At 26.2% G+C, this 21,859-nt stretch overlaps 1 protein-coding gene, 1 long non-coding RNA gene and 2 other non-coding genes across 7 annotated transcripts; 2 read left to right on the plus strand and 2 right to left on the minus strand.

Annotated features, from left to right (window-relative positions):
* Nucleotides 1-6,440: 6,440 nt before the first annotated feature.
* Nucleotides 6,441-6,513, plus strand: TRNAE-CUC (transfer RNA glutamic acid (anticodon CUC)). Its single transcript has one exon. It is a non-coding gene; the product is annotated as a tRNA-Glu (tRNA).
* Nucleotides 6,514-6,587: 74 nt separating this feature from the next.
* TRNAE-CUC (transfer RNA glutamic acid (anticodon CUC)) lies at nucleotides 6,588-6,660 on the plus strand. The gene has a single exon. It is a non-coding gene; the product is annotated as a tRNA-Glu (tRNA).
* Nucleotides 6,661-6,700: 40 nt separating this feature from the next.
* Nucleotides 6,701-10,598, minus strand: LOC114186912 (SAGA-associated factor-like protein). Of its 4 annotated transcripts, XM_028074991.2 has the most exons (5): nucleotides 10,473-10,597; nucleotides 8,719-8,820; nucleotides 7,442-7,753; nucleotides 7,139-7,191; nucleotides 6,701-7,034 (listed from the first exon to the last, which is right to left on the minus strand). In XM_028074991.2, exons 2-5 carry the CDS (start codon nucleotides 8,758-8,760, stop codon nucleotides 7,031-7,033), a joined length of 411 nt encoding a protein of 136 aa, XP_027930792.1. In that variant the 5' UTR covers nucleotides 8,761-8,820; nucleotides 10,473-10,597; the 3' UTR covers nucleotides 6,701-7,030. The 4 variants fall into 4 exon arrangements, with proteins under 4 accessions (XP_027930792.1, XP_027930790.1, XP_027930789.1 ...); XM_028074989.2 differs by having other exon boundaries at nucleotides 6,701-7,191; nucleotides 8,719-8,829; nucleotides 10,473-10,598; XM_028074988.2 differs by having other exon boundaries at nucleotides 6,701-7,191.
* Nucleotides 10,599-15,840: 5,242 nt separating this feature from the next.
* Nucleotides 15,841-17,351, minus strand: LOC146885840 (uncharacterized). The gene is made up of 2 exons (XR_014995795.1): nucleotides 16,519-17,351; nucleotides 15,841-16,052 (listed from the first exon to the last, which is right to left on the minus strand). It is a non-coding gene; the product is annotated as an uncharacterized LOC146885840 (long non-coding RNA).
* Between the last annotated feature and the right edge of the window lie 4,508 nt (nucleotides 17,352-21,859).

A 21,859-nucleotide genomic window follows, 5' to 3' on the forward strand; every position in this document is an offset into this window, starting at 1 on the left:
TATTATTTGAGAAAAAAATGAAACATAGATTTTATCACATGCCTTAAACAAAGATATGTACAGTTGTTATTCCACTATAAATGGATCGTTACATTAACTGTTAACATTGTTATATATTATTACATGTAGCTGATTAGCAAGCTTATGTCGATAATGGCATCTTAAAATCAATTTTTTTATTAAGCAGATGTTAACTTTCACATCACGAAGTTTGCAAAATTAATTATTTAAAATTTGCGATTTAAAATTTTGTTCTTATTAGTTCATGTGATATTATCTTTAATAATTGTAATCTTTTTATACTTATATATCATTCGGTAATATCTGATATATTTAAATAAAACTTTAGTAATTAAACTGTTGGATTAACATTTTTATGAATATATAATTAGAATAAGGATTGATATTTCATAACTCAACGTTCATTATGATATACGGTATACTTCAAGTTCAAATAAATAGATATCAACAATCACATTGTATGTTTATGAATGTATGAATTATAAAAAGATAAATAGCAGGTTTGCATGACCATAAAATAATAAAAATGATTCATAATAGCTTATTAAATATTAAATGTTTTAAGGTATTGATAACTTTATTATCTGAAAATTCTGTTGTGATTTTATTTTTAAAAGACGTTTCACAAATTTGAATGAAGAAAATATACTTAAATTACATTTAATTTCAAAATAATAAAATTATATATAGAATATAATGATTGTCTACGAAAATAACCAAATTAAACTAATAACATATATAATTGTTTCATACACATATTATTCAATTGAAAATATGATTAGAGATGAAAAATTAATAGAAAAGAAGAAAAATATGTAAGAAATATTTTAATTGGATGAATGGGAGGTATATGGAGCTTAAAAGAAGGTGGCATTTTGTTGCTTTAATGACTTCGCCTATTTACGTGTCCAAAAATAGATAATCTTACAAAGATTTCAATCACTTTCACACTTATCTAAATCTTTTCCCATGATTTCCTCCTACATAGTCCCATTGGACCTCACTTTTTACGATCCTTTTTAGCTGGTGATTGTTATTCTTCCTTCTTCATCAACAATTGTGGTACATAAAGGAAAGAAGAGCAATATAAAAGAAAAGTTCCCTATAGATTATGCAATGTTTAAAGATTTTCAATCTTTTGAGGCCCTCTTTTCTAGTTCACGTATACCTCACTTTGATTCTCCAACCAAATTGATGACAAATTATATATAAATATAAATTATAGGGTTAAATATATTTTTAGTCCCTTAACTTTTTCTACTGAAAATTAAAATTAGTCTCTCTTTAAAACTATGATCCAATTTAGTCTCTCAATTTTATAAGTGCATAAATTTAGTCATTTTAACCAAATTTTGTTAAGTTTGTTTGACGTTTAAGACGCGTTTAATGATAGTATTTGAGTTATTTATACAATTTGGTACATTTCCGCTTCAACGTTAGTAATGAAAAATGTTTGAAACATAAAATAAATTAAATTAAATTTGGTTAAAAGAACTAAATTAACATATTTATAAAGTTAAAAGACTAAATTAGGTTAAAGTTTCAAAGAGAGACTAATTCTAATTTTCACTTAAAATTAAGGAACCAAAAACATATTTAACTCTGATTAATAGAATGGTTATAAGTATTGGTTGTGATAATGTATCTGTAAACTCACTTTTGATAGTAGTATTATAACGTTAGAATATTTATGTGTGAAGTAAAAGTAAAAGAATTGAGTAACATAAAAAAATTATTCATAATCTGATTGTAATAAGATTTTAGATAGAAAGAAATGTCTATATTTTTACAAATAATATATAAATAAGTTTATATATTTTATTTACGGTGTCTTTTTTGTCAATTTTTCCTCAAATACTTCATCATATAACTATGTGGTTATAATTTACCATTAAAGACTTCAAATGTATATATATGTAGTTTACGTGATCCTTATTCGAGTATGTACATGGAAAAGAAATGTAACTAACTATGTACAAAAATTCCATTAAAATTGATAAACAAATTTAAAGAAAATAGAGAAAATAGAAAAGAATGACATAAAGGCAAAGAGGGTTGGAACAGGTAAAGCAAGAAGAAGAAGACATAGGGCAAATGAAAAGCAATAGAAGCAGTTAAATTAGTACGGAGTACAGAGATCACGTCTTTAACTTTTTACTCGTTTATCAATGGCCTTTGAGCAATGATAGTAATATCTACACCAAACAGAGCTTTATTTATTTAATATTATTATTTTTTTGTTATGTGGGGAATCCAAAATAATGTTTGCTTGCGTGAATAAGCAATTGTTGGTTGGGTTGGTTGTCATCGGATACATACAAAAGCATCATATTCCCTACCCAAACTTTTGTTCTTTTTATTTTATTTTTTTTGAGTTTAAAGTTGTTTGAGGCAGTATTTTTGTTGTCTTGTGGTCCTTGCTTCGGTTCATAACATTTATATTATTGAAATGATGGAATGGGATATTCATGAACCCAAACAAGGCAAAAATGGAGAAGACAATGATCAATCATTGATTGATATATACATAGCCAAGCATTTTGAGCTTCCTACATTTTCCCTCCTCTAAATTATACTTTAAGTTTAATTCAATCTCACACAATCGATTCGTAAAGTAAAATTTATTGTAGATGACATCAATGATCTCCTGATATAGGTTAAGTGGACCGGATTACAGTCAAATTTTGATGTTTTGACTTATGTTACACTTTTAAGTAAAAAAAATTATGTTTTGACTAATGACTATAACTTTTGACTTAGTGGTAAGTATTCGATGACTTCTAACTAATTAAAATAGTTTTAAATCAAAAATAAAAACTGAAAATTAAACCTAAATTTCAAAACCTAGACACGTAGTTAAAAGAAAAAAGGAAAAAAAATTGGGGTATGAAAGAAAAAGACGAGGACAAAAGAAAGGAGTGGTGTGTCTGAGCAAGGTTGATATAAATGTTTAGGCATAAGATGGCGCAGAAGTTAGCAATTGGATGGAATAGATGATCTGATGATGACAATTACCTAAATTTAAGATATTGAAAACTAGGGTTATCTGAATTGATATTTGATAGCGAAGTTTTGAGGAAACAAAGGGTTTGATTAGGGTTTTGGAGGGTATTCGAAAAGGGAAAGCATTTTGGATGGTTTATGATATGAATGAATGAAGAGTAGCAGCAGAAACTTGACCTTATTTATTAATGTTTGGTTTTCCCTCTCAGATGTTGTCTTCAACATCAGAATGGAAATTGTTTCACAGGAATAACGAAGCACTGCACAATTTCTTCTTTTTCAAAGTCTGCATCTTATGATCTTCCCTCTGTCATCAGTCAAACTACGTGCGCTTCTTATTATTGCACCCTTTGCTTCTTTTCCAACCAAATTTCACAAACTCATTCTAAATTTTATGCAAAATCAACTTCTTTCAAAATAACTAATCACAATCATCTTAACTTCATCTCCTTTTATGGATATACATATACAAGATAATACATGAATAGAAGCTTGTATATAAGATATTTATGAAAATATAATAATTTCTTAGGCTTTAAATTATTGTACCGATCAAATAACATGTCTTGAAAAGTCTCAAATCGTCTAGGATAATCAAGAGATTGGGTGTTAGTGACTATATAATGGACTCTAAGTTTATGATGTTCCTTGTCCCGAGTCAAAGACACTTCAAGCTTATATTTAACTTTTCTTATTTCTTATTATTTTGACACTTCAAACTTATATTTGACTTTTCTTATTTCATTGTTTATTTCTTAATACTCTTGTAATAAAAAAGTTATGAGATTTGGGTTAAATTATAAAGTAATTTTCAAAGAGTTTTTTCCAATACAAATATATAATCAAGATAGTATATATAAGTTTTAATCACTTTTATATTAGACATCATAGGAGTGTATTTAGTTTTGTTTTGGAACATGTATCGTAACTTTTTTTTTTGTGATAAGCTTGATTTAATATGTGGTTTTTTTTTCATATATATATATATATATATTATATGATGATAAATGATAGATGCATTTTAAAATGTTAGTATAGTTAAGATGTTATTCCACAGAATTATACCTAATATGAGTTTTTAATTAAAAAAATTTATAACCGAGATAATATATTTTAAAATGAAACATATACGTTCTTCAATAAAAAGTAGATAAGTCAGAAAAATATTTCACTAACATTTATTTAAGTTAGCTTTTAAATTAAATCACTATTTAATCGAAATTTTATATGGTATATACATTACAAGAAAATTTTTAAACAATGATCTAATTTAGTGATAAAAAATAATTAGTTATTGCAGTAACCAATTTAAATACTAATTTACAAACTAAAACTTATAAGTAAACTAAACTAGTTTCAAAAAAATATAATTGATTTCTAAATTAGTAACTAAAATAGTATCTATTATAAATTGGTTTCTAAATTATTCACTAACATTAGCTACTTAGGTTTTGACTACCAAATGATTTGGTAACTAAATTAGTCTCTAATTAATTATTTAGAGATCAATCTAGAAACCAACTCCTTTGATAACAAAAACCTAGGTAGCTAATGTTAGTGATCAATTGAGAAACCAATTCATAATAGAAATGATTTTAGTTACCAATTTATAGATCAATTATAATTTTTTGAAACTAGTTTAGTTACCAATAATTTTTAGTTTATAAATTAATATCTAAATTGGTTATTATAGTGACTAATTATTTTTTGTCACTAAATTTGTTTATTATTTAAGTTTTTTTTAGTGATATAGGTGATGGAATCATTATAAAAATCTAAATATGTAATTGAAGTTATATATTTTAAATTTTAAATATGTAGAAGTATAAAGTGATGAATTTTAAGATGGTATATATCAATCACCAACACAATTCAAAGGGATAAACAAAATGTGTGTACCTCAATTGATCCTGGACCATAATTCTTTGATTTATGACAATAAATTATCTATATTTTTGGTACTTTTTTTTGTATGTCGTTATAATTTTTATCTGAAAGTATATGATAACATTTTTGAATTTATTGTGTAAAAAATGAATTAGTGTACCAGTTCTATAATTGGTGGTGTAAAGTTATGAATAATCGATGTTGATTAAGGTGGAAAAAAGCATAAGAAATTGTGAGGTAAGTATATTTATTTGGGTAATGATAATAATAATAATAATAATAATAATAATAATAATAATAATAATGGAGATCATTAATTATTAATGAAGAAGATTTGATAATGGAGATCATTTATGGCAACACGTCATGTTTCCATCTGTAAGAAGAGTGTCACATTCAGAAGCCATATTCCTCAAAATTTCAATCCAAGTGGCCACAGTTAGTGTCTATATATTGCTTCAAATTCAAATCAACCACTCTTCTCTCTAACAAAGAGATTAAAAGTAGTGGACACATATATTTGTCTCTACCATTTTTGGTAACAAAGATTAAAATCAACTCTCTCTTTTCTTCCACAATTATATATGTTGGAGTTTTATTACTCTTTCTCTTTTCTTTTATCTAAACATTATTTTTTTACTTCAAAATAAAATAGTTCATGAAATACAATTATTATTATAAAAAAAATAGGTTTGAATTTTAAGTCACTCATAAATCTGTATCTTTTTTATTCAGTCCATATAATTTTTTATTGAGTTTTTATTGTTTAATTTTGTTTTGCTTAGCTTCTTATATAAGATATGGATTCTATTTTAGATTTTTCTATACTATTCCACTACTGTACCATTTTAAAATACACTAATAATCACTTGTTTTTAAATTTTATAATACATTAAAAAAAATAATTACAAATATAAATATATTTTTAATGCTCTATAAAAAAACTCAGTAAAAAATTTGGAATCAATTATTTTATCATATCACTTACTTATCTTTACATCTTTAACAAAATGTGAGATTTTGTAGTAATCAATATAAACAATATTTTTGTAAAATAATATTTTCATTGAAAATGTGTTAGATATCAATTATCACATTATCTAATTGAAAAAATTAAACAGAAGCTCAATTGAAAAAAATATAAATAAGAGTTCAAGCATTTGTTCTGTTACCTCAAGATTTGGTAAAATAAATATTTACAGGGCACTTTGTTTTATCTATATCAATATGTAAAAATGGTATCATTTTGAATAAGTTTTTCATGTATATAATTTTCTTATAATTTTGTCTATATTATGATGACGTTCGGATAATTATTAGTGTTTCCATTAGTGAGAATAGTATTTCTGTAATTATAAAATGTGTTTAATTTTTATTCTTGCCTGAAAGTCAAAAGCTTGTTCGGTTTTATTTATTAACACTTCCTATAGAACGTAATGTCATGAAAAAATGCTTTGCAATTCAGAAAAAAATGAAAAAATGATTTTTATTGCATTTATGTACAAAAATTTATTAGTCAATTGCAGAAATCCGTTGTAGTCTAGTTGGTCAGGATATTCGGCTCTCACCCGAAAGACCCGGGTTCAAGTCCCGGCAACGGAAATTTTTATTTTTTATTTTTTATTTAATTCAAAATATTGTTTAATATCTAGAAATTTATTAACTATTTGCAAAAATCCGTTGTAGTCTAGTTGGTCAGGATATTCGGCTCTCACCCGAAAGACCCGGGTTCAAGTCCCGGCAACGGAAGTTTTTTTTCTTTTTTACAATGTTTTTTCCATCATTACTCTGTATAAACTCTCATGATATTCATCTCAAGATTTTCTCAACACCTTATCCATGAGTGAGAGTACATAGTTGCACAAAATATATGGTAAAATTATAAATAAATTACATTGGAAACTCACTGAAAAGTAAAGCTACTTTGTAAAGAAGGTACAGAGCATGAAGAAAACTGTTATAAAATTGTTTGAAACATTATTTTGAAACACATAAAATTGAACTCAGCTATAATCTCCCAGAGAAAGAGGTTGAAGGTGTGACATAAACCCTGCATGCTGCTATGGCCATCACACATGAACTAGTTCATCATGACTCCAGTGTTCCATTTGAGTGCTCCTCACCTGCAACATTGGAGGTTCCATTTGGCAACCGGTTCATATTGTTCGTAGAATAATTTGAATTTGAATATGGTGAGTGTGCAGAAACAGGACTGCTTCGTGAATACCGGTTCTGAGCAACTGTGCTGCTCCTTGTTACTTTCAGACGAGCCTTCCTACCCTGAATGAAGCATGCATGCAAGCATTTCCATGGTAGGAAAATGACACATGTCAGAAAACCACAAGCCTCAAATGCATGCATCTTTGGAAGATTAAAAAGTAAAAACTTTCAAGTGAGGAAAAACCAAGTTTTAATTCGGGTACATGGATTAACCGACAAAAGCTGTTCTTTTTAGTTTCTGATTACTCTAAAAAGCTGAAGACTAAAACATTTGAGGAAATAATTTAATTGTAGAAGATAAAAGAATAACCTTCCCCATGCACTTTTCCAAATGAGGAGCAAATCTCCCAGCCATGATAGATCGACCACAATTCATGCACTGAAATATTTCATTTGCAACAGGAGGATGGGTTTGTCCGAATATGTCAACCACATACTTGCCATTTGCTTCATTACTATTACTAGGATCAGCCACCCTAACCCTGGCTTGTGATGACAGCTTCAATTCTTCATCTTCTTCTTCCAAATTGGAATCAAGTCCAAGCCTTGCCACTCTGTGACACTCTGATGCCACATCAACTATGATTGAATCAAGGAGATCCAAGAAAAAGTGAGATGAAAGCTGCAAAACATCCCAATATAAGAAAATAATCATAGAAATATATATAATAGAAAAACACATGTTTTACTTTAAATGTTTCAATTCACTGAGACATGAATAACTACTTTAGGCTAATCCACAATAAAAAGAAATACAAGTATGATTAAGGTATTCTACTAAGATTAGTATCTAACACCGTTTAGTGTATTTGATTTTTTTAAGGAAACAAATGAGAGATGAAGAGTGGCATTTATGAATTCCTACATCCTTATTCTAAAAGAAAGATACTGTATAGGACATAAGGGTTCGATGTTGAAGATAGACTCCCCCATTCATGCATATCATCCAACTATCTTTCTCTGGAAAAGAAAACAAAAAACAATTGATGAATTTTGAAGGGAATCCTGATGCACAAGGTCAGAAACCATGCTCCGCAGCACAATGTAACAAACATGAAACAATTTGATGAATTCACAATTCTTCTTGCTTTGTTAGACTATTGCTCTCATCTACTACATAAAAAAACTAGTTGTTTTTTGAATCCAAAGTTCTTTCTTTCATTCAATTATTGATCTTAATGTCATCTTAATCTTCCTCTTCATTGTTGATCATAACCACAAGGGAAAATGCACCATTCTTAGGTATGTTAAGTTTCAACATTATATTTTCAGCAGTTAATTTTAGAGACAAATAAAGAACAGGAAAAAACATCGAACAAAGTCATAGATATATAAATTAGTTAATGATAGACAAATGGAGTTTAATCATCGACATTTTCTCTTTTGAAAGGGATTCCTAAGCTATAACTATCTGTACAATCCCAAAACTTTTTAGGAGAATGTAAAGTGAAAGTTAAAATACACCCAAACATTGTTTGCAACAAAAGTTAGTTGGACAGCCAAATGAACTAGGAATTTGCATGAAAATCAATTATTTAATTATTGCTGCAACCAAAGAAGCAGTTTAATCAGATTTGAAGAGCACACCTGGGAATCTGGCGACAAGTCTTCCTCCTTAGGAACAGACATGAATCTTGAACAAGGCTTTTCGATCCTAATTTACACCGATTACTGGTGAAAGTCAAAGGACTACAAAAGCTTCGAGGAGTATAAAATGAATAAGACAAGAACTAAAGAGCCAAAATAATAACAAAATAAAACAATATGACATATGCGAGACAGGAACCTACTGTTAATAGTTAATTTGATTTTGATCTTTCAAAATATGTCAAGACCTCATTGAAAAATCTCTAAAGACAGTAAGACATTGTACAAGCTTAAGAAGGCATGGTTTGGTCATGAAACAGAGTGATTAAAATTTCACAGTGTAAAGTTCAACCAGAAGACTCCACGAATATAATAATCATGATGGAAAGAAGAAAATTCAACCAGTTAAAAGAAAAAGTTGTCACTTCAGGAATCATATTGAATGTATTATTACAAGTGTCAAGTGATTGGCAATTTGTATCCAAATTTACAATAAGAAGATAGTCTTATCATCATCATTGCTAAGTGTCTATACACACATAAAAAGTGGTGGAGGATTTAATTCAACACTGACTACAAAATACAGTTTAACAATAACCCTGTAACATGTCCATCATATACATTCTACATCCTTTGTCTCAATTTCAGCCAAGGTCTCCGTATTATCTTTTTCCCCTTTCATTATTCAGAGTTAGAATGACCTATCAATTTTCAGTTTCACATAAATATTCATTCACAAACTTAAAATCCACATATCTTGAAATTCTTCTGAATCATAGAATTCTGGTTTGGATCTAACTCAATTCTACAAGATGGTTGGCTCTTATATATTTTAATGTGACAATATTAGTAGTTGATGTTGAATTTTAAACATCCCCCTCTTATGTTAAGGACTCAACATTTAGAGCATAATGTTTGTAGAACTGGACAAGTATAGACAATCTGTTAAGAGTTAATCTGATAGGCTCAACAAGAATTGCTTTGACAAACTCTTATATCATCTTAGAATTTAAATTTAAGTATAAGTTATCCTTTCAAAAACGGTTAGCAAGTGAGTGTTAACCTCCAATTACATTAATTTGTGTATATCATTAATGTGGAATCTCTCACACTGATCTCCAGTTCAACATAATAAACTAGAAAAAAAAATGAGCAACTTAATTATTCTCAACCTAAACATCAACAATCACAAATGGAGAAATATCTTGCAATCTCTCTGATCCAATGTAATTTCAAAAATTCACTTAATACATTCCATTTCTTTTTTCACTTTCCTTATGGGACAGAAAGAGGCCAGCTATTTCAATATCTTAGCTAGATAGATTTTTCTTTCACTGCAAATACATGAAAGAACATATTCTCATCTTTCAATCTTTCTGATATCTAGTTCAACCCCTTACACACGCACTAACAATTTTAACATCTAAATCATAAATTGGCCCTTGCTTCTTGACGGCAATTACTCTACAACAACCAAAGTGATGCATAATTGATCATAACAACAATTAAAAAGGTAAAAACCAATTACCCTCATACCAAAGATAACTAACTGACACCCATCACCGCCAAAGTGTTCGAAAAAATCAGAGGACAATTATACATTCAAGAAATTTCCAGAAACCCATTAAGAAGAAATGGTTAAGTGAACTGAGAAAAGTATAAAAGATTTCAAAGAAACATGAAGGGAAGAGCGTAACTAGAACAGAGAGAACAAAAAATAGAGCTTGTAGTGGCAGATAAAGCAAAGTTTGAACCTTTATGATCACGGGAGAGAGAGATCACGAGGAATCGTCGAAAGGAGAAGCGAGGGCTAATGGTGATTCACAGTGCCAACCCCTCAAGCACTTGTTGGGTACAATTTCCAAAATGTTAAAAGTTGTGGGCTAGAAAATAAATTTTAAAAGTACATTATAAATTTAGAAATTTAGTCCCTCAAATATTATTATTTGTTCCGCTCCTGTAAAAATGAAAAAAAAAAATTAACCAAACAATCTTACATTTTTTTAATTCACCCTTTTTCCTGACATTCTAAATATCTCACTATTTATTTTAATTTTTTTTTACCTAATTTTTTCACTTCGTTATTTTCTTTATCACATCATCACATCATTAGATTATGTAAACATTTTTTTATGTTTTTAAATCTGAAATATTTGTCAGCTTAAAGAGAGAATACCTCCTTTAATTTGTATTCAAATACTCAGAAAATAATTTAGGTGAAGAAGTGGTATATATGAATATTTTATTATTAAATCATAAAATTTATAAATAAAAATAATTAACTATTTAAATTTTATTTCTGAAAAAAAACACCTCTTTTATAAAACCTTTTATTTGACATCTCTATATATTTTATAATTTTTTTAATACTTTAAAAATTAACTTCTATAGTAACATTTGACATCTCTTGTCCTTTTCTTAGGTTAATTTTGAGAAATTTTGTATGCATGGGATGATGGAATGATGAGATACTGCATATGATTTTTCTAAGAGAAAGATTAACATCTTTTAGACTATGTTTGTTCGTACGAGTATCTTCATATATTTAATTAGAGTCTTATGTGTTGTTTTTTTTGTGATAATAATGGTTTTGGGAGCTTAAGTGAAAGCCAACAAGTCTTTAACAAATTTGTTATGGTTTCTATTGAGATATATTTTGAATGTTTAATAGTAGCATGACTTAAAAAAGAATTTTATATTCCGATACATATATCTTTGGTAAAAAAAATACCAGATTAAATTTCTTTGCAAACAAAATTGTATATCAATTATGACACATTGTATACGTTACTTATAGTTATATAGGTTACTTATAGTTCTTAAATAATGAATATTTGTAGATATATTTTACCAATTAGCTAATTTGAAAAGTTTTCTACCATTGAAAAAGGTATTTAGCATAATACTCTTAAATATATATATATATATATATATATATATATATATATATATATATATATATATATATTATATAAACCTTGCATCCAAGATTTTGTTACTCTACTATATGTCTTCAATTTTTTTTCCTTATTGGAGTGTTGTTAAACTTATTCCTAATAGTATTGTACATAAAAAAAATACTTTAAATAATAAAGTCTTAAAGAAAAGTTTGACCATCAAAGAAAAAAAAAAACTCTCACAAAGAATGAATGTTCTATTTTGATATATTTTTGTCTTAATTGGTAATTTGGTTTTATATAGGGTTTTAATTCATTTTGATTTTATAATTTTTCACTCAAGTTCCTAATTTTAAAAAAATTCGACTGAGTCTTTATTTTTATAAAAGAGACTTCATGTGATCCATTTGATTAAATTGATATTAACATCATTTGAAAATATTATAAAATTCAGAAAGTATCAAAATTAAAATCATTTTTATGTGTCAAATTTAGATAAATTTAAGATAAAAAATAACATATTTTAACACATGAGAAATCTAAAGTTTGACACATAACATTATCAAACCATGCTAACACTAATTTAATTGAATGACTACATTTAATCTTTTTAAAAAAATAAAAACTTAATTAAGTAAAAGATAAATATAAGAAACAAAACTAATAAAAAAGTCTAAAAATAAAATTCAAATTAGTCATTAAACTTATATACCGCATTACTTTAAAGTAGTGTACTTTGTTAACAAAAACAAATAATTTATTACACTATACTCAGAATTTAAACAATATATGTTTAGGTTGAGAAAATTTGTAACGAATTGGGGAAAAATAGAAATATTATTCTCTTTATAAACTTTTCATTAGTTACTTATTTTAAAACTTATATTTCTTAACAAAATTCACATTTTTCAATAAACATTTATTTATTTTATATAGCCGAAAATTGAAAGGAATAAAAAATGTAGTATTTCTCATTTTTTTTCTTTTAAAAATAATTACCCCCTCTATCAAGTTTTTTTACATTTATGTTGTCATATTAGTATACTCCAAATTATTGTATCTCCAAACATTCTTTAATTATTGTGTTAATATTTTATAACAATATACTTAGTATTTATTTTCGTGACTGAAATGTCACAATATATAAAAATATATAATGAAATTTTCCATATATATATATATATTGATTTTAGTTATATTTTTAAAAATAACTGCATACTTCAAAATACATATAAATATTTTTATTTAAGCAGCATAATTATTTTTATTTTCTTCAAAAAGTTAAAGGCATGGAGTATTTTCTCTTACTACTATAAAAATTATTTTCTCTACATTTTACTTTTACCCATCATAAATTTTTTTCAATGACAACCACTAGCATATGCACATGCTATATTGAACAAATGTCACGGTTTTCCCTTCCAATTTGTTGTTTCGTCTATGAAACATGTGGCTTTTATTTTTTCTATTATGTCAACAATTAGAACATATAAAATTAGAAACTCGATCATTTGATGAAAACTGTGTGTTGAAGGTTTAATTAAACATAATTAGTAATGACTCACTTCAATAGAATTACAAGATTAAGTCACAGATAGATAAAATTAAGCTATCGGAGATCTCATATCAATAACTATATATTATTAGATAAAATTAAGCTATCGGAGATCTCATATCAATAACTATATATTATTCGTGTCGTTATTTCATAATTTTAATTTTATTTTTTATAATATAATTATTTATTAATTTATAAATATAAAGAAAATTTTTTATTTCATGTCCACATTTTATAGTTTTAATTTTATCTTTAACAATGTAATTATTTATTAAATCTTTAAAAATTAACGGTTACTTTTACGGTTTATCTTTTGTCTTTATTTTTTTTATTATTTATCAACAATTATTTTTTTATATATTTTTCATTCACTTTACCTTATTTTTAATAAATATAAATTTATTTTGTATATTAGCTTAATAACATTATAATATCATCACTTACTAATATAATATCATGAATATTTAAAAAATACAAACATACAAGCGCGATAGCACATGTGTTAATTACGCTAGTTGAAATAAAATCAATTTATAATATATATATATATATATATATATATATATATATATATATATATATATTAAACATTATTTTATTAAGTTAGTTTTGCAATAAAAAATTAAATTAAATTTATTTTTGTAATATTCGGTAACATTTTTTTATAATATATTTTATATTTATTTAAATTTCTTCATATATGCATAATATCTTCAATTTTAAATTATTATTTGCATTTGACGTCCATAGTTTAGCACAAGAACTACTAAAACAAGATAAAATTTTAGTTCCTAAATGTTAGTTAAACGTAAAATGAACGTATAAGATGCGTAATATATTTTTCATTGAAAAAATATTTAAATTTTTCATTGGAAAAATATTTAAATTATTTTTCTCCCAGTTTTTATTGTAAGAATTTTCTTACAGCACATAAACAAATATATTTTTTTTTTGTGTGTCGGTGACTTGATAACAAGAAAATAGATGTGATTGTAAATGTATGGACATAAGTATGTTAGTGGTCCTTCCCTATCTCATTCGTATTTCCCACGTTGCACATGGCAGTTAATTTATTTTACTTTTAAAATACTAAATATTATTAATTGCTGATTTTAAAATGTATTGTTTTTTATTTAAATATATATTGATAAATCAAGAAAATGACGACAACGTACACAGATTTAGGTTTTTTCATTTGTTGTTATGCAAATATTGCACTAAAGGGAAAGTAGCAGCTTGAATAATCAAAAAGAGACTAATTTGTCCATTTTCTTTTTTGTAAGTGTTATTATTTTTTTTGTGAGTTTAGAGACCAACTTAATTACCTAGTTTGATTTTAAGTAATATATTTAGAGACGTTAAAGTTTTTTTTTAGTGCATTTATAATGTTAGAGTTCAAACTCAAGAATAGTCCTTTGCTTGTTTTTAGTAAATTAAAATTAAAAATAAAATTATAATATTATGTACTCTTATGCAAAAAAACTAATCAGCATCACTATTAATTAATACTTTTTCTCCACTAGGTATACCCCTTAATTAACCATTTCAAACTATTTCTTTTTATCTTTATCTATATACCTGAGTTCTTTTAATAGTCAATAGATTTCAATCAACATAATTTAATAATAATGTTTTTAAAATTAATCATTGTAAATACTATTACATAGAAAGATATACACAATACTACACCTTATGAAACTGCCGAGCTAAAATACTAGTTCAATAAATTAAATGAAGAGTAATCACTGTTTATATTTGGGTAATTAGTTTTATAATTATATGATACCCATCAAAGACCGAAAACTTAATGTTACATTTATTTTATAATTTTGAAAATTCATATATTATTATTTGTTAACAAATATTTTATTTATAGTTTTGCAATGCTTATTTTACATATAGTTTGATCTTTTGTTAAAATACTTGTGATAAGAAACTTGTGTTATACAGTTTTTTTTTCACTTTTATTATATTTATGAAACGAGAATCAAATATATAAAGACTTTACTTATCTCACAAAAATGCTTTTGGTCCATTGAACTGATGCAATTATTCAGTGTATTGTTATTAAAATACAGTTTATATGTAGTTAGCTTAATCATGAATGCTATATATGAGATAAATTAAAAAGGTTAAATATGTTTTTGTTTCTTAGGTTAAATATGTTTTTGTTTCTTAATTTTCTGTAAATTTCATAATTAGTCTATTTCGAAATTTTAGATCAATTTAGTCCTTCATCTATCGAAATACGTGGATTTAATCCTTTTAGTCAAATTTTGTAGTACGTTTCATAATAGTATTTAATTTAACATTAAAGCAAAAATATGTCAAATAGTATAAACAACTCAAATACAATCCTGAAATACGTACGAAACATCAAATGAACCAAACAAAATTTGATTCAAATGACTAAATTCACCTATTTTAAAAGATGAAAGACTAAATTGGTTCAAAGTTCCGAAATAAACTAATTCCAAAATTTACCGAAAGTTAAGTGACTAAAAACATATTTAACTCTAAAAATATTAACTTGATATTATAAAACAAAAGTTTAATAGCATAAATAAAAAACTAATGTGATATAATTAACATATAATCATATTTTTTTAAATATAACAAAGTTTTAGGGATCTATTTCCAGATATTCTCTTATGAAAAGAACATAGGTTAGTCCTCAAATAGATATTTGCATCTCAAAAAGATTAGTTTCTTTCTATAACATCTTGTAGTTCACCAAATATATAAACCAACAAATTACTTACACGAAAAAACTTCACTGGTAAGAAGCAGAAGACAAAGAAAAAAAAAAGAAAAAAGAGAAAACAACAAAGAAACCATGGGCCACCCTGCAGCTACCAATTAGCTATCACCAACTGCAACTGTACCATAAAATATTCTCCAACATCAACGAAAGAAGAAAAATACAAAAATTCAAGAGATGAAAAACTGTTCATGTATTACAAACCAACAAATTATTATAAGACAAAAAAATAAATAAGAAAATAATTTTTTAACAATTAAATTTTGAATTTTTTTTATATTTTCTAAATGACTTCAAAATCACTTATAAAAAAATGTCACCTCAAATTATATAAAATAAAATAAAAAACTACTAAAATTTAATTGTTAAAATGTTATTATCCAAAATATATATCGAAAAGGAAACGGGAAGAAAAAGAGTAAATGAGAAGGTTTGGTGCACTTTGAAACAGCCAAATGTTTCAAACCTCCATTCCAAAACTTGCCACAGAATATATATTTATATATATATATATATATATATGAAGAAAATATTAATTATTATCATCATTTGGTTTTTGTAGCCTTATTGGTATGAGTTCTTACCCTAACACTTCTTTGAGCCCTCAACAAGAAGATGAGATTCAATTCTCTGATGACAACAACTTTGCCCTACATGGAAAAATCTTGCTTCTGGTTTTTCTCTCTGTCTTCTTTCTTCTCTTCATCTTCGTCCTCATGATACCCTGGCTCAGGAAACGAAGGGGTTCCCATGATTCTGGAACAGAAGAAGATTCAAATATTGAGAGCCAGAACAACAACCCTTCTACTCCTTCACACAACTGCTTCAGAAGAAGAAGAAAAGAAGATGTTACACTATTCACTCAAGAAACTTAATTGCTTCGATTCCTTCAGAATATACACTGTGTAGTTTTGGATATATATTCAACACTTGTTGTTTGGGTTATGTTGGTAATTACCAGTGTTGTCAGTGACATAACAACCTATGATATACACACATGGAGCAAAACATATAAGGATCTTTTTGCTGTATTTACTTTTTAGACCTTGTGATGTTGGAGAAACCTAGATTCTGGGTAGTTAACTCAGTTTATTGCAGTTATCTGTTATGGTAATATTGTATTCAAATCATTGTTGTTCCTTCAATGCTCTCTTTTCTATTTTGTGGATATTGTTTTTTTGTTTTTTCTCCTGTGTTGATTTTTCTTCTGCAAATCATTGTTGTCATGTACCCCACTTTATTTACATTGTTTAAGGGAGAAGAAAAAAACAGGAACTTTGTTTAAGGAAGAAGAAAAAAACAGAAGCGATATTTTGAAGAGAAATATACCTATTATTCTTGTTTGAGGTTTTTTTTTTCTAGATATATTTTAGCAAAAATATTATTTTTCTTTACTAAGTGAAGTGTAAATTTTAAATAAGCAGTAGTATCTTTTTTTTTACAAAAAATTGTATCTCATTTTCTTTTTCTTAGAAAGCTTTGTGTGCCAACTACCGTTCCGAGAAAAAAATGTCACAAACTTACAGAAACAAAGGAATAATCTCGAGTCGACACAAATTTTGAAAAGATCTTTGATATTGTATTTTAAACTAAAAATTGATAAAACATAAAGACGCTGAAAATTTAAACAAATTATTAGATATTTAAAAATTATTATTTATTTTATCTTTTTGGATAAAAAGAAACATTGAGAATTTTATATATTTTTTAAACTTGATATAATCCCTTCTTGAATATATTGAATTATTATAAAATAGTGTGAGATTTTATATAATTTTATGGAAATAATGTTTTGGTTGAATCTTTCGAATAAATAATTTCTGGTAGCTGGTAATTTATTTTAAAAGTAGTACTTTTTTTTTTTCTATATTACGCTCTAATATTTATTAAACACTAGAACATTTAAGTTAGAGTGAAACTAATAACCATTTTTTTTTCTGTTTTTTTTAAAAAAAAAAAGTTGTGGCCATCTTAAAATAACCTCAATTTCGATTTCGATTAAATAGAAAAAAGAATGTTAAAATAGGTCCAAGATATTTTACTACCTAAATAATTTGCCAAGATTAATAAGGATGAAAATAAGGTAATTTATGCTATGAATAATGGTTTGTAAAAATTTACTACCAATTTTTTTACAAAATATTTTGTACAAAACATTTTTTATAAAAGATTTTGTAGAAAATATTTACAAATTTTATAATTTTGTAGAAATTAATTATTCACGAATGATATTACTTGTCAATTAAAATTCGTTGGAAAAATAGCAAAAACATATTTTTTTTTTGCAAATTTTATAACTAATTTACAGGAAAAATTTTACAAAATATTAAAAGTTCTAGTAGTGTATGTGTGCATGTGAAAAAGATGAGTGCAGGTGAAAGAGATAAGTATAAAAAGATTTATGAATGTGAATGGAAAAGATGAGTGTGAAAAAATATATATAGAAAGTGAGAAAAGAAAACTATGAATATAAGGAGATTGGTCATTTAAATGCAATTCTTTAGATTAAACGTAATCTATTGCTTATATTCATTTTGAAGAATGCACGTGAATTTAAAATATATAACTGACACTAAAATAAATATAAATATTAAAAAAATAAGGTTAGTATTTGCTTTGTCAACATTAATCAAATTTAGATTTAGTGGTTGACTTAACTTATTTATTTTTAATGTTTACTTTAGTTAGCGTATGTCAAATGACACTATCTTATTTATTTCCAATATTTATTTTAATTATAATTGGTTAAGTTAACATTAAATTAAATAAATATAAATATGAGAAATAAATTAGGTTAGGATTTGTTAAATCGATACTAATTTTATTTTATTTAAATATTTATTTTAGTTAACATCTACTAAAATAGCATTAAATTATTTATTTTTAATATTGATTTTAGTTAGTGTTCATTGACCATATGCTAACTTAATTTTAGTATTTGTTTTAGTTAGTGTATGCTAAGCCGAAACTAAGACAAATGTTATTTTAACTTTTTTATTTGGGTTAATTGTGTTTTTTTATCTCTAAATTGTATCGTGATATTTATTTTTATTTCTATTACATGTTTTGATATGGTTAGGTCCTCATGTTTAAGAAATGCATGAATGCAGTCATTCTCGTCTAACGTCTAACAGTGTTAACTATGTTTCAGCATGATAAAATGTGAATTAAGTTTATCTTTTAAGACATTGACAAAATGGGAATTTGTGGATTGTATCCAACATGATTTTTCGTTTGTCACATTAAAAGACAGTTAATGTTGTTGGACAAAAAAAGAATACATCCGTACATTTCTTAAGTATAGGAACCTAATAGAATCAAAGTTTGAAATAAGGACGAAAACTAAAATTGCGATATAGTTTAGGAACAAAAAAACATAATTAACTCTTTTATTTTAAAAAAATAATTTAGCATCAACTAGGGGTGGCAAAGCGGGTCAGCCCGACCCGTTTTGGCTCGTAAAAAACGGGTCGGGCCGGGCTGGTCCGTCCACTTTTAAAAAAAAACATTTTTAATTTGTTTTTAATTTTTTAATTTTTAAAATTTGTTTATATTTATATATAAATTATTATTCAAGACATATTTAATCAAATAAAATATTTTTTAAATTTTTAATTGATTAGTTAATGTTTTTAATTAGATAAATTAAAATAATTATGAAATTTGCATATTAAATTATTCAATTATAACTAATAATTGAAACATAATTTGTAGGTGTTAATAATTTAAATTATAATACTATTATATATTTACATATTTAAAAAAGATAATATAAAAAATTATTTTTTTTAATTACTTTTATTTTATTTTATATTTTTAAAACGAGTCAACAGATCAGTATGGACTGACCTGTACTTTGGCCCATTAAGTTGACGGGCTGGACAGGACGGGCCAAAACGGGCTGATGGGTAGAAATCTTCAACCCAACTTGTCCCTTTTAACACGGGCTGATGAGCTAGCCCATTGGGTCCAGTTGTCACCCTTAGCATCAACTTAATCGGCTCTAATCGTGCCACAATTTAGCTGACAATAATATTTGGAAGCTAAATTTATATTAACTCTTTTAAATTTTATAATAAAATAGAATATTTTTTAAATAAAGTATAGTTTCTTCTCGTATATAAATAGTAATTTCATTTTATCTTTAGTTAATATGAGATTTCTAAAATTAAATTATAATATATATTTAGTTAATGTGAAATTTCTAAAATCAAATTATAATATATAAGTAACATGTAATTCTCATCTTATAAATAAAATTTCTAAAATTGAATTAAATATAAATTCACTTATTAGAATGACAACATATTCATTTAAAATCTTACTTAATCACTTTAAAGATGTCTAATCTCATGTTTATTTCTCAGCTTGCAATATAAGAAATTTAGTAATTATCAGCGAAAACAAAATTCTCTGATAACGTTAAATTTATGGATGAATTTTGTCAACAAATTTAAAAATTTTAATTACTTACGAAAGTATCCATCATTAATGAATTCATCGTTAAAAATATTGTCATTAATTTATAATTTTTTCCGGTAAGATGATGAATAAGTGCAATATTGTATTTGATGTCAATAGCACAGTTATGAGAAAGTGACAAAACGAAAACGTGCAGACAATGAACCTCGTGGCTACTATGTGTACGGAAAGTAGCTTTAGTCTTTTTGTTTCTCTCTCAAAATTACAATATAGTTGTTTTTGTTCTTCAAAGTGTTATTTAAAAAAAAAAATAGTTGTAAGGCAATGATGGAAGTCCGGTTATAGGTATACTATATATACTAATGGTGTGACTGGTTGGGTGAGGATGGATGTCCTTCCATTTCCCATCTTTTTTAAAGAGAAGGATATGGTGTTTTTGGTTAATTAGGTGTAGAGACGAAGTACTGTTAGATAAGTTTCATAGTCGAAGTGGTTGGATCGAGAATTGGTGTGATCTCTCTGGTTAGGAAGGGGTCTAGTTAGGAATCACAATATAGGCATGGTTAGTCAGGTCGGTCCATAATTCCATGAAAAAAATATAGGTCAAGATAGTGAATTTGTAAAGATAGTGAATTTGTAGGTCCGTAGTAGTCCGGTTTGCATAAGTATGCGATCCACAAGTCTACATAAAAAAAACTTACACTTGTATATATTAGTTATTTTTTTATGAACTCTTGCATTAATGTTCCAAATTCTTGTATAATTGGAAAAGACAACTATTATGTATTTTTTTAATGTGCTAAAATTTAGAAAATACATTGTGTATGTCATAGTATGAATATGAATATGATGAAAATGTTGAATTATCAATTTATTATCCAACTCCCTTTTACTTAATTTTGTGAATTTCTTAAAGTTTCCCAATTTTTAAATATTGAAATTTTTATCATAAGAAATAAAAGAAAATTTTAAAAAAGACAGGGCAATCCATGGACCCGCGGCCAAGTGGTGTGCAGGGTAGACCAGTAATTGCAGTCCACATAAATTGTGCGGGATGGGATGGATCAGCCCGTGATGTACGGACTTTATGCGGGCCGGCCCGCATTGCCATCCCTAGGTCTAGTAAGTGTGTAGAGATTTTGGACATAAGAGTGTGGTGACATTATTTCATTGGATTATTGGGATGAATGTGTTGGTGTTTTTTGGGAAGGTTATGGTCCCTTTGGAATGGAGTTTTCTTTTTTTTCTTTTTTTCATTTGCTAAGTGATCTGCTTAATTGCAGTTGTTTTAATTAATGGGAAAAATATTTTGTCATTGATTAAGGTAAAGTCATTGTAGAGTTGGTGTAGGTTAAGATGATGCATATTAGAAACTATTTTACTTTTAGTTTTTTCTCTCTTTGATATGAGATTTTTATGATAATGTCTTAGAGAATTTAATTTTTGGAATTATTTATGGTGTTATAGTAGATACATTTCTCTTCTTACATGTGTTTCTTATAT

This window comes from Vigna unguiculata, chromosome 6 (assembly GCF_037176805.1).
Source record: "Vigna unguiculata cultivar grain cowpea cultivar isolate G323 ecotype 2 chromosome 6, ASM3717680v1, whole genome shotgun sequence".
Taxonomy (NCBI): Eukaryota; Viridiplantae; Streptophyta; class Magnoliopsida; order Fabales; family Fabaceae; genus Vigna; species Vigna unguiculata.